Consider the following 12,500-nt stretch of genomic DNA (forward strand, 5'->3'; position numbering starts at 1 on the left):
AAATAAATAAGGGGTGATCAAATAATAGATAAATACATTAAAAAAAAAAAACTACTACCACTACTAATAATGTGTATAAGGCGCAAAAACTTGATGAAGTCAACTATAAGCGTACATAAATAAATAAATAGAGGAAAGACATTAAGTGGAACTTAAATGCGTTTGCTGGTTGCATCTAATACATTTCCACTAACCACATTTTGTTGCATTCACAGCCACGAACAACTTGACCGTAAGCGCGTCACGCCGACAGGTCGTTAACCCGTTCAATGCCAAACTCGCATTGTTGACCGTAAGGGCGTCACGCCGACAGGTCGTTAACCCTTTCACTGCCAAACTCGCATTGTTGACCGTAAGGGCGTCACGCCGACAGGTCGTTAACCCTTTCACTGCCAAACTCGCATTGTTGACCGTAAGGGCGTCACGCCGACAGGTCGTTAACCCTTTCACTGCCAAACTCGCATTGTTGACCGTAAGGGCGTCACGCCGACAGGTCGTTAACCCTTTCACTGCCAAACCGTAAGGGCGTCACGCCGATAGGTCGTTAACCCTTTCACTGCCAAACTCGCATTGTTGACCGTAAGGGCGTCACGCCGACAGGTGTCGTTAACCCTTTCACTGCCAAACCGTAAGGGCGTCACGCCGACAGGTCGTTAACCCGTTCACTGCCAAACTCGCATTGTTGACCGTAAGGGCGTCACGCCGACAGATCGTTAACCCTTTCACTGCCAAACCGTAAGGGCGTCACGCCGACAGGTCGTTAACCCTTTCATTGCCAAACCGTAAGTGCGTCACGCCGATAGGTCGTTAACCCTTTCACTGCCAAACTCGCATTGTTGACCGTAAGATTGTCACGCCGGCAGGTCGTTAACCCTTTCACTGCCAAACTCGCATTGTTGACCGTAAGGGCGTCACGCCGACAGGTCGTTAACCCTTTCACTGCCAAACTCGTATTTATGCAGCAACTGTGTAGAGGACCCATGTCACTGAAGGGTGACCAGATCATGGGTCTGTTATCCATGAACCTACTGCTCTTTATGTTCGGTGGTAGGTACAGGCCATATTTTCTACACATCACAGGGAGGGGAATCCCCCAGCCATTAACAGACACCATATTTTCTGTGTTTACAGCGCAAGGGACTTTTGCACTCTGAATTGACTGGCGGTGAAAGGGTTAAGCGCCACTCTACCACTCAGCTTATAATTATCACAGGCTGACCATCAGTTTGACGGGCGCAACTGCCGAGTGGTCGCGCTTTTTTTTTTTTTTTTTAAAGCGTTGGACTTTCAGTCTGAGGGTTCCCGTGTAGGTGGGTGGTTCGAATCTCGGTAACGGCGCCTGGTTTGGGGTAAAAAAAAAAAAGGGTGGAGATTTTTGACTCACTTGTGTAAACAAAGTGAGTCTCTGTTTTAACCCGGTGTTCGGTTGTCTGTCTGTGTGTGTGTGTGTGTGTGTGTCCGTGTGTCTGTGTGTCCGTGGTAAACTTTAACATTGACATTTGCTCTGCAAATACTTTGTCAGTTGACACCAAATTTGGCAGAAGAATAGGAAAAATTCAGTTCTTTCCAGTCATGTTGATTAAAACAATATTGTGCCTCTGGGATGGGCACAAAAAAATATAAAAAAGAAGCCTAATTGTATGCAAACTGCATTTACTGTTATATTTATATTTTTTGTATTCTCTAAACTTGGCACTTTGACCTCTTATTCTGACACAACAACAAGAGGAGTCATTATTATCATTTTTAGTTCAAACAGGAACTTCTTTTGCTCAGCATGGAATTTTTATTTATTTTGCAAACGTTTTGGTTCAGATAGTAAAAAATGGGAAATTACTCTGTAATTAATGCTAGGGGACTTAATTTATCACAAGTGAGTCTTGAAGGCCTTGCCTCTCTTGTTTTTGTTTTTGTTTTTTGTTGTTTTTTTTCGATCTCCCAGGTCAACATTTCTGTGCAGACAGACCTAGCTTGTGCCTGTACCCCGCTTCGTGTGTATACGCAAGCATGAGATTAGATACGCAGGTTAAAGATCCTGTGATCCATGGTGGGTTATGGAAACAAGAACACAGTCAACATGCACAGCCCCGAAAACGGAGTATAGCTGCCTACATGGCTAGGTAAAAACGGTCACGCACGTAAAAACCCACTCGTGTACATACGAGTGAACGATGGGAGTTGCAGCCCACGAGCGAAACAGAAGAAGACATAAGTTTACAGTTGGGCCAACAGCGAAGTGAGAGCTGTTTTATCAATGGTTTCTCCACGGCAACGGGAAATCATTCACAGCTTAGTTTTTTTTTGTGAAGGACTATGACTCTCAAGCAAGGAGGCAAAATTTGCACTGGCTCTTAGTGCTGCAGTCTCGGACAGGGGGTGGGGGGTGGAGGGGTTGGGCGGGGGAAGAGGGGGGGAGGGCGCTAGTTGGCCTTTGGGACCCATCCCAACACCGACTTGTCCTAACACCCTCTTGGCCGAGAGAGTGGGGATGTAGCTTAGCTTGGGCAAGACACTCTCCTCCTCCGCGAAAATCAAATTCTAGCCCAGATAATCGAGACAGCAGTTCTGACGGTCGTAGGCGAACACGACTGACTATCATACGTACACACCTGCACAAGAGGAGAGAGATCTGGGTTGGGGAGAGGGGGTGGGGGGAGCGGGGATTGGGGTGGGGTGGGGGTGTGGGGTAGGTTTCAGTTTCGAGAGAAACCATTGATCATGATCATTATCCCTCATCCTGGCTGTTGGCTCAACTGTCCAAATAAAGAAACAAACAAAATGTTTGATGTAACTTGTTATACTTGATGTTGTCGTCGGTGTTTGAGACCTGTGGTTACAGCTCGAGCAGTTCACGGTTCGATATGTTGGCCATATCCACACAAAAAACAACAACAAGAAACAAACAAACAAATAAATAAAAGAAAATCGGGGGGGAGAGGGGAGAGAGAGAGAGAGAGAAGATAAAAGAAAACACAAGAACAACAAGAGAGGCAAGGCCTTCAAGACTCACTTGTGATACACTTTTTTTTAAAATCCAAGCTTTTTATGTATTGAGAATAATTTCAAAATGTAATGTTTAAGATGAGAAAGATCAGTTTAAAGCAAATTAAGTCCCCTAGTATTAATTACAGAGTAATTTCCCTTTTTTACTATCTGCACCAAAACGTTTGCAAAATAAATTTTCCATGCTTAGCAAAAGAAGTTCCTGTTTGAACAAAAAATGATAATAATGACTGCTCTTGTTGTTGGGTCAGAATATCAGATCAAAGTGCCAAGTTTAGAGAGCACAAAAAATATAAATATAACAGTAAATGCAGTTTGCATATATTTAGGCTTCATTATTTATTTTTTTTGTGCCCATCCCAGAGGTGCAATATTGTTTTAAACAAGATGACTGGAAAGAACTGAATTTTTCCCCTTTTTTTTGCCAAATTTGGTGTCAACTGACAAAGTATTTGCAGAGAAAATGTCAGTGTTAAAGTTTACCATGCACACACACACACACACACACACACACACACACACACACACACACACAAAGACATCCGAACACCGGGTTAAAACATAGACTCACTTTGTTTACACACGTGAGTCAATAAACAAAAGAAAATCAGGTTGGGGTGGGGGGGGGAGAGAAGATAAAAGAAAACACAAAAACAAAAAACAAAAAAACAACAAAAAAACCACACACACACACACACACACACACACACACACACACACACACAAAATGCCACTCACACAGTTCCCGGTCCACGCAGCAGTCCAGCAAATGACTGGACCATTCTCTCTGCTCCTGTTCAGCGAAGCCACTGCCTCCGAACTGAAAGGGAGTCGTCGTCATCGTCGTCGGCTGCTGCGTTGTCGCTGAAGGGGCGTGACTGGATCTGGGACTAGGCCTAGGACTAGGCCTAGGACTAGGCCTAGGACTAGGGCTAGGACCAGGGCTAGGTGGGGGCCTCATGTATGGGCCCTGGGGCGGAAGATGCTGGGGGGGTCGGATGGTGATGTAGCCAGGAGAGGCAGCTGATGATGATGCCTGGTTTGCAGCGGGCTGGGTCGTGTGAGGGGGCTCAGAGTGGGGGTGGTGCGGGTGGCGGTGGTGGTGGTGGTGGTAGGGTGGGCGGTGGTGGTGGAGGTAGGGGTTGTAGGGGTGGTGCTGGCGTTGGTGTTGGGTGTGGTGGTGGAGGTCGTCGTCGTGGTGGTCGTCGTGGTCGTGGTAGTGGTGGTGGTGGGAAGAAGAGGTGGAGCCCACGTCTGGCTGATCGTCCACCATAGGTTCCCGTTCTTCTTGTTTTACATCTCCTTTGTCGGTCGCTTGAAGAGCGTCGAAATTCTGTGAAGAGAATTAGGATGGGTGGGTGGGTGGATAGAGGGGTGTGTGTGTGGAGGGGGGCGGGGTGTAGGGGTTAAACAAAGAAAAAAAAACATTGTTGTTGTTGTTGTAGCGTCGAAAGTCTGTGCGGGTGAGTGGTAAAACAAAGAAATGATAAAAGGTTGTTGTTGCTGTATCGTCAAAATTCTGTGAGAAGTGAGTGGGTAAAACAAAGAAAACATTGTTGTTGTTATTTGTTGTCGTTATTGTTGTCGTTGTTGTTGTAGCGTCGAAATTCTGTAGTGGTGGCTGGTAAAAGAAAGAAAGAATTGTTATTGTTGCTGTAGCGTCGAAATTCTGTAAGGGTGGGTGGTAAATTAAAGAAAGAAATGTTGTTGTTCTTGCTGCTGCTGTTGTTGTTGCTGTTGTAGCGTCGAAATTCTGCGAAGGTTGGTGGTAAATCAAAGAAAGAATTGTTGTTGTTGTTGTTATTGTTGTTGTTGTAGCGTCGAAATTCTGTGAAGGTGGGTGGTACAACAAAGAAAGAATTGTTGTTGTTGTTGTTGTTACTGTTATTGTTGTAGCGTCGAAATTCTGTGAAGGTTGGTGATAAAACAAAGAATTGTTGCTGTTGTTGTTGTTGCTGTTGTGGCGTCGAAATTCTGTGAAGGTGGGTGGTACAACAAAGAAAGAATTGTTGTTGTTGTTGTTGTTACTGTTATTGTTGTAGCGTCGAAATTCTGTGAAGGTTGGTGATAAAACAAAGAATTGTTGCTGTTGTTGTTGTTGCTGTTGTGGCGTCGAAATTCTGTAAGGGTGGGTGGTAAAATAAAGAAAAAAATGTTATTGTTGTTGTTGCTGTCGTAGCGTCGAAATTCTGTGAGGGGGGACGGGGTGGAGGAGTGGGGGGTGGTTAAATAAAGTAAAGACTTCACCTTCCCAGTTTAACAGACCGAGACTCCCAAGAAGTCAATGATAAGAGAGAGAGGGGGGTGATAGACAGAGAGGGGGGGGGAGGCAGAGAGAAAGACAGGGAGGAGACAGAGAGAGAGAGAGGGGGGCGATAGAGAGAGTGGGGGACAGATAGAGAGAGAGAGAGACAGAGGAGGGAGATAGACAGAGAGAGGGGGGAGAGAGGGAGATAGAGAGAGAGGGGGGAGAGAGAGGGGGGATAGAGAGAGAGGGGGGAGATAGAGAGAGGGGGGAGAGAGGGGGGGGAGATAGAGAGAGATAGACAAAGAGAGAGGGAGGGAGATAGAGAGAAAGAGAGAGATAGGGGGAGACAGAGAAAGAGAGAGAGAGAGAGAAAGTCAGATGGTTTGAGTTCTCTGTCGTGTGAGTGTTGATGTTGGAAATCTTCACTGGCTGTGAAACGCACACACATGCACGCACGCACACGCACACACACACACACACACACAAAGCACACACACACACACACACACACACACACACAAAGCACACACACACACACACACACACACCATCCCGACTGACGGCTGCCACTGGGTGCTCATCATTCGTTTCCTGTGTCATTCAATCAGATTTCAGGCACGCACACATACACACTCATACAGGCATGTAACATTTTACGTGTATGACCATTCCGTTTATTTACCCCCGCCATGTAGGCAGCCATATTCTGCCTTCGGGGGTGTGCATGTGCTGGCTATGTTCTTGTTTCCACAACCCACCGAACGCCTGACATGGATTACAGGATCTTTAACGTGCAGTATTTGATCTTCTGCGTGCGTAGTATACACACGAAGGGGGGTTCAGGCACTGGCAGGTCTGCACATAATTATGTTGACCTGGGAGATCAGAAAAATCTCTACTCTTTACCCACCAGGCGCCGTTACCGTCCGAGATTCGAACCCGGGATTCAGTAAGCAAAAACTCACATGTGGTTAAAATGGATCATGTTTACTTTCTGCTGGGGGAAAGCCGCTAAAAAAATAAAAAAATAAAAAAACAACAACTATTATTTGTATTTGTATTTCGTTTTTATCACAACAGATTTCTCTGTGTGAAATTCGGGCTGCTCTCCCCCAGGGAGAGCGCGTCGCTACACTACAACGCTACTCATTTCTTTGTATTTTTTCCTGTGTGCAGTTTTTATTTGTTTTTCCTATAGAAGTGGATTATTAGACAAAATTTTGCCAGGAACAACCCGTTTGTTGCCGTGGGTTCTTTTACGTGCGCTAAGTGCATGCTGCACACGGGACCTCGGTTTATCGTCTCATCCGAATGACTAGCGTCCAAACCACCACTCAAGGTCCAGTGGAGGGGGCGGAGAAAGTATCGGCGGCTGCGCCGTGATTCGAACCAGCGCGCTCAGATTCTCTCGCTTCCTAGGCGGACGCGTTACCTCTAGGCCATCACTTTACTGTCATTATCATAAGATAAGATAAGATAAGATAAGATAAGAATAACTTTATTATCTCCACCTGGAGAAATTTGGTCAGGTGCATTACCACAACATAGACAAGTAAACAACATGGGGACCATAACTGTAAAAGCCAACAACAGCCCCAACAAATATTACGAAGATACAAATGTAAAAAATATCACATACATCGTTTCATACATACATCCACACACTGCAGGTAATAACTAGTATTCTTAATGTAAAAACAGAAAGAATTAAGAAACATTATTTGAATATAATTATCATTATCATTATCATTAATGCGTACAATCGCAGTACTCCACGTAAAATAATAAATCGCAAGCAAAGGAGGGAGGTGTGCAAAGGGAAATAATCAGGGGGCTACTGATAATCGCGGGGTAGCTCCCCTTCGCGCTGTGCCGCTGACGAATTTGCACTGTGTTCAGTTGAAACACTTTCGGTCAGAAACCGATTTTATTTCCCTGTGTGCAAATTCCCACTGCTCTCCCACTCGCCACAGTGAAGCCACTATGGTTTGTTTGTTTTTAAGATCATATTTCTTTTGTCTCTATCAGTATCAGTATCAGTAGCTCAAGGAGGCGTCACTGCGTTCGCTCAAATCCATATACGCTACACCACATCTGCCAAGCAGATGCCTGACCAGCAGCGTAACCCAACGCGCTTTTGTCTCTGCAGATGTATATATTTGCTTCTCTCTCTCTCTCTCTCTCTCTCTCTCTCTCTCTCTCTCTCTCTCATTTTTCCCTTTCGAGGGCTGGAGAAAGCAATTGTTTGCTTACTCTAATGCTATCGGAAATAAGATCCATTCATTCATTCATTCATTTATCATTCATTTATTCCTTCCTTCATTCATTCATTCATTCATCCTCTCTCTCTCTCTCTCACTCACTCACTCACTCTATCTCTCTCATTACCATATTCATATACATTATTGTCATTAATGCAGGTATCATGATTATGTACTTGTAAATGCTACTGTGCAATTGAGAGTATTTGAATTTCGTGTATGTTTTTCTATAACCTTTTGTTATCTTGTGAACATTTTGATTTCATTTCTTTTTGCCCTGAGGGCTGGATGTAAAAAGGCATATGCATGCTTATTCCACTTCCCTCATTAAAAAGATTCGTTCGTTCGTTTTCTCTCTCTCTCTCTCTCTCTCTCTCTCTCTCTCTTTCTCTTTCTTAACATCAGAGTGGATTCAGTTTTTAAACACTGTAGAATTTTGCCAGGCCTGAACAGTTCTTTTGTTGTCTGACATGGGGTGATTTTACACACACACACACACACACACACACACACACACACACACACACCACCACCACCACCACCACCACCACCAACATCACATACAACAGCCACACCTAACACTACATCACACCTCATGACCACACCACACAACGCCACACCACACCACACCGAACCACACCACACACCACACCACATTACCACCCCACACCACACTACACCACCACACCACACCACATTACCACACCACACCACACCACTACACCACCACACCACACCACCACACTACACCACACCGCACCACCACACCACACCACATTACCACACCACACTACACCACCACACCACACCACCGCACTACACCATACCGCACCACACCACCACCACCACACCACACCGCACCAACGCACCACATCACCACACTACACCACCACACCGCACTACACCACCACACCACACCACATTACCACACCACACCACACCACACTACACCACCACACCACACCACACCACCACACCACACTACACCGCACTACACCACCACACCGCACCACATCACCACACCACACCACACCACCACACTACACCACCACACCACACCACACCACATCACACCACACTACACCACCACACCACACCACCACACTACACCACACCACACCACACCGCACCACATCACCACCACCACACTACACCACCACACCACACCACACCACACCACACCACCACACCACACCACCACACCACATCACACCACACCACACTACACCACCACACCACACCACCACACCACAACACCACACCACATCACACCACACCACACCACACCACCACACCACATCACACCACACTACACCACCACACCACACCACCACACCACACCACACCACACCACCACACCACACCACACCACCACACCACACCACACCACATCACACCACACTACACCACCACACCACACCACCACACCACACCACCACACCACACCGCACCACCACACCACACCACACCATACCACACCACCACACCACATCACACCACACCACACCACACTACACCACCACACCACACCACACCACACTACACCACCACACCACCACACCACACCACACCACACTACACCACCACACCACACCACACCACACTACACCACCACACCACACCACCACACCACACCACACCACACTACACCACCACACCACACCACCACACCACACCACCACACCACACCACACTACACCACCACACCACACCACACCACACTACACCACCACACCACACCACCACACCACACCACACTACACACACCACACCACCACCACACTACACCACCACACCACACCACCACACTAGACCACACACCACACCGCACCACCACACCACACCACACTACACCACCACACCATACCGCTCCACATCACACCACACCGCATCACACGTTACAAATGGTCACAGCAAGGTAACTTCCAGTCGAAGCGACAAGCTCAACGTTTATTGTTGTACAGAAGACAGGTTGTGCGATCGTTAAATGTAGCTCTTCTGTTCGTGAAGGCTTTCTCCAATTGACTGCACTCGGAAAAGTTCGTCTGCTCCTCAGTTTTCAACGTGTGTTTTAAAATTAAACGGTTGAAATAGCACGGGTGCCTGAGGGTAAATGCGAACGGCCAACTGAATCCAGTTGCGAACGATGGGTTTGGGTATATGTTAACAATTAAAACTGAAGCAGGTCTTGAACTCGTTAGGTATAGAAGCATATTATTGGAGCATCGCACCAGACTGTTGTATCGTTGGTTTGGATCTCACACACACACACACACACACACACACACACACACACACACACACACCACATACATACACACCACATACATACACACGCTTATGAGAGCGCTCAGTAGCTGTGCAGCATCGTTCGCAAATAGACTCACGTCAAAATATCATAATTATGGTCTAATGGCAGACGACACTATTTTGGAATTTCCTTACAAAACTGACGTTCTGATATGTCGCCAGTAACATGCTTTATCAAATTCTCCAAGCGCTGGTAATGCACATGACAATTTATTCAACATATCCAATCAAACCAGCTATCTTGTTAAATTTATCGTGCTTCCCTTGATTTTATCATTTGTGGAGCATGTTTATGATCCAGTATGGAGGTTTTGACGGTGGCTTTTTCAGGCAATTCCTTCACAATTTACTAACTGAGAGTGGATGACAATGATCAAATCATTGTTATTTATGTTATACTTCATACCTGCATTGCAATGTACACGAAATATACCGTGCACATTGCTTCAGGAATTTAGGTTGCTAACGTTAGACATTACCTGTTGTTTCACTGCCGTGGTCAGTTCTAGGTAATGGATATTCATTTAAGGTATCAGGACGATTGAGGTCGAATTGAGACGTTAAATTGTATTAAAGTGTGCGATGAGAACGCTACGAAGTGGGGTGGTACACGAACCATTCCGCAAAAAAAAAAATTTACACGCTGTCCTCAGAAAGGCGTACCTGCGCTGAAACTGACTGACCACGGTATAGCTATGGACGCCATTTTTTTTTTTTTTTTTTTTTACTGCCACCGCGGCAATGCCAAACCAACTAACCTGAGGCTGATACGACACACACACACACACACCACCACCATCACCACACCACACCACACGGGACAAAATGGTAAAACTCACCTCTGTTCGGCTGTACGCCATGGTTTTGTGTTTTGTTTTTTACCTCCGCAAAGCTACACACCTCAAACCATCAGCACTTTGACAAATAGAAAGCCAACGCTGGGCCCAGCCAAGAGGACGCTACCACTACACACAGAAAAGAAAAAAACACACAACCGTGACCAGCAACACAAGCCACACTGCACAGAGAGAGAGAGTGTGTGTGACAGAGAGAGAGAGAGGAGAGAGAGAGAGTCACACACACACTGAAGGATGCACTCACGCGCGCTTGCACTCACTCACACTCACGCACACACGCACACACACACCGAAGTATGCACTCACGCGCACACGCACACACACACACACACACACACACACTAAGCCCTTCTAAAAGACACGCGCCATCGACCAACCCTCTGCCTAGAGAAGCCTCACCCAACTGCACACACACACACAGTGAGAAACACACACACGCGCGCGCAGTGATGTAAACACACACACACACACACACACACACACAGTGAGAAATGCACACACACACACACACGCACACACAGAGTGAGAAACACACACACGAAAAGTCCCCGCAGCAACTGACCTAATTCGCGGACAGTCTCATCCACCACCACCACCACCACCACCCTTTTTTTTTTCTTTTCTTTTTTCTTAACTTTTTTTTTCCTTTCCTTTTTTTTATACCCTTTTCTTCCTTTCCCTTTATTCCTTTTTTTTTTTACTTTCCTTTTTTTTTTTTTTTTTTTTTACTACTACCTGTCAAACCCTTCTATTCCGCGTCCGCACCAGTCGAGTTTGACACCTGCCACTATATAAGCGACACGACAGCAACGTTCACAGTCTGTGTCGGACACGCGCCACGAAATCTTTGTTGCTTGTGCTTGGCGCAGAGGATGTGTATCTTCTGTGTGTGTTCGTGTGTGTGGGTGGAGTGAGGTGTGTGTGTGTGTGTGTGTGTGTGTGTGTGTGTGACGTGGAGTAGGAAGGGGAAGTGGGGTGTTGCAATGTGTATGTGTGTGGGGTTGGGGGGGTGTGGTGGGAGGTGGATGTGGGTGTGTGTGTGTGAGAGAGAGAGAGGAGGTGGTGTGTTGTTGTTGTTGTTGTATGTGTGTGTGTGTGTGTGTTGTTATGAGAGAGAGAGAGAGAGTGTGTGTGTGTGTGTGTGGGTGTGTGTGTGTGTGTGTTAGGGGAGGTGGGGTCCTGTAGTGTGTGTGTGTGGGTGTGTGTAGTCATGCGTGTTTTTGTGCATGGTGTGTTTTACGTTGTGTGTGTGTGTGTGTGTGTGTGTGTGTCTGTGTCTGACACGCCCCACTGAATCTTTGTAGCCGATGCTTGGTGCAGAACAGGTGAGTCTTCTCTGTGTGTTCCTGTGTGTGGGTGGAGTGGGGGGGAAGTTTGTGAGGGGAGGTGGGTGTGTTGTATTGTGTGTGTGTGTGTGTGTGTGTGTGTGTGCGTGTGTTGTAATGTGTGTATGTGTGTGTTTGTGTCTGTGTGTCTGTGTGCGTCTGTGTGTGTGTCTGTGTCTGACACGCCCCACTGAATCCCGCACCAGTCGAGTTTGACACCTGCCACTATATAAACGACACGACAGCAACGTTCACAGTCTGTGTCGGACACGCGCCACGAAATCTTTGTTGCTTGTGCTTGGCGCAGAGGATGTGTATCTTCTGTGTGTGTTCGTGTGTGTGGGTGGAGTGAGGTGGGTGTGTGTGTGTGTGTGTGTGTGTGTGTGTGTGTGTGACGAGGAGTAGGAAGGGGAAGTGGGGTGTTGCAATGTGTATGTGTGTAGGGTTGGGGGTGTGTGAGGTGGGAGGTGGATGTGTGTGTGTGTGTGTGTGTGTG

The 12,500-nt window shown here is 46.7% G+C and overlaps 1 protein-coding gene across 1 annotated transcript in view; it reads right to left on the reverse strand.

The window, feature by feature from the left end:
* The window catches only part of LOC143277206 (uncharacterized), a 15,276-nt gene extending 4,461 nt beyond the window's left edge, over window positions 1-10,815 (reverse strand). The window contains exons 1-2 of the mRNA XM_076581993.1: window positions 10,662-10,815; window positions 3,742-4,336 (exon numbers count right to left, since the gene is read on the reverse strand). Of these exons, the coding sequence (XP_076438108.1) occupies window positions 3,742-4,336; window positions 10,662-10,682 (616 nt within the window). The 5' untranslated portion in view covers window positions 10,683-10,815. The remainder of the gene's footprint in view (window positions 1-3,741; window positions 4,337-10,661) is intronic.
* Between the last annotated feature and the right edge of the window lie 1,685 nt (window positions 10,816-12,500).

Source organism: Babylonia areolata, chromosome 33, assembly GCF_041734735.1.
Source record: "Babylonia areolata isolate BAREFJ2019XMU chromosome 33, ASM4173473v1, whole genome shotgun sequence".
Taxonomy (NCBI): Eukaryota; Metazoa; Mollusca; class Gastropoda; order Neogastropoda; family Buccinidae; genus Babylonia; species Babylonia areolata.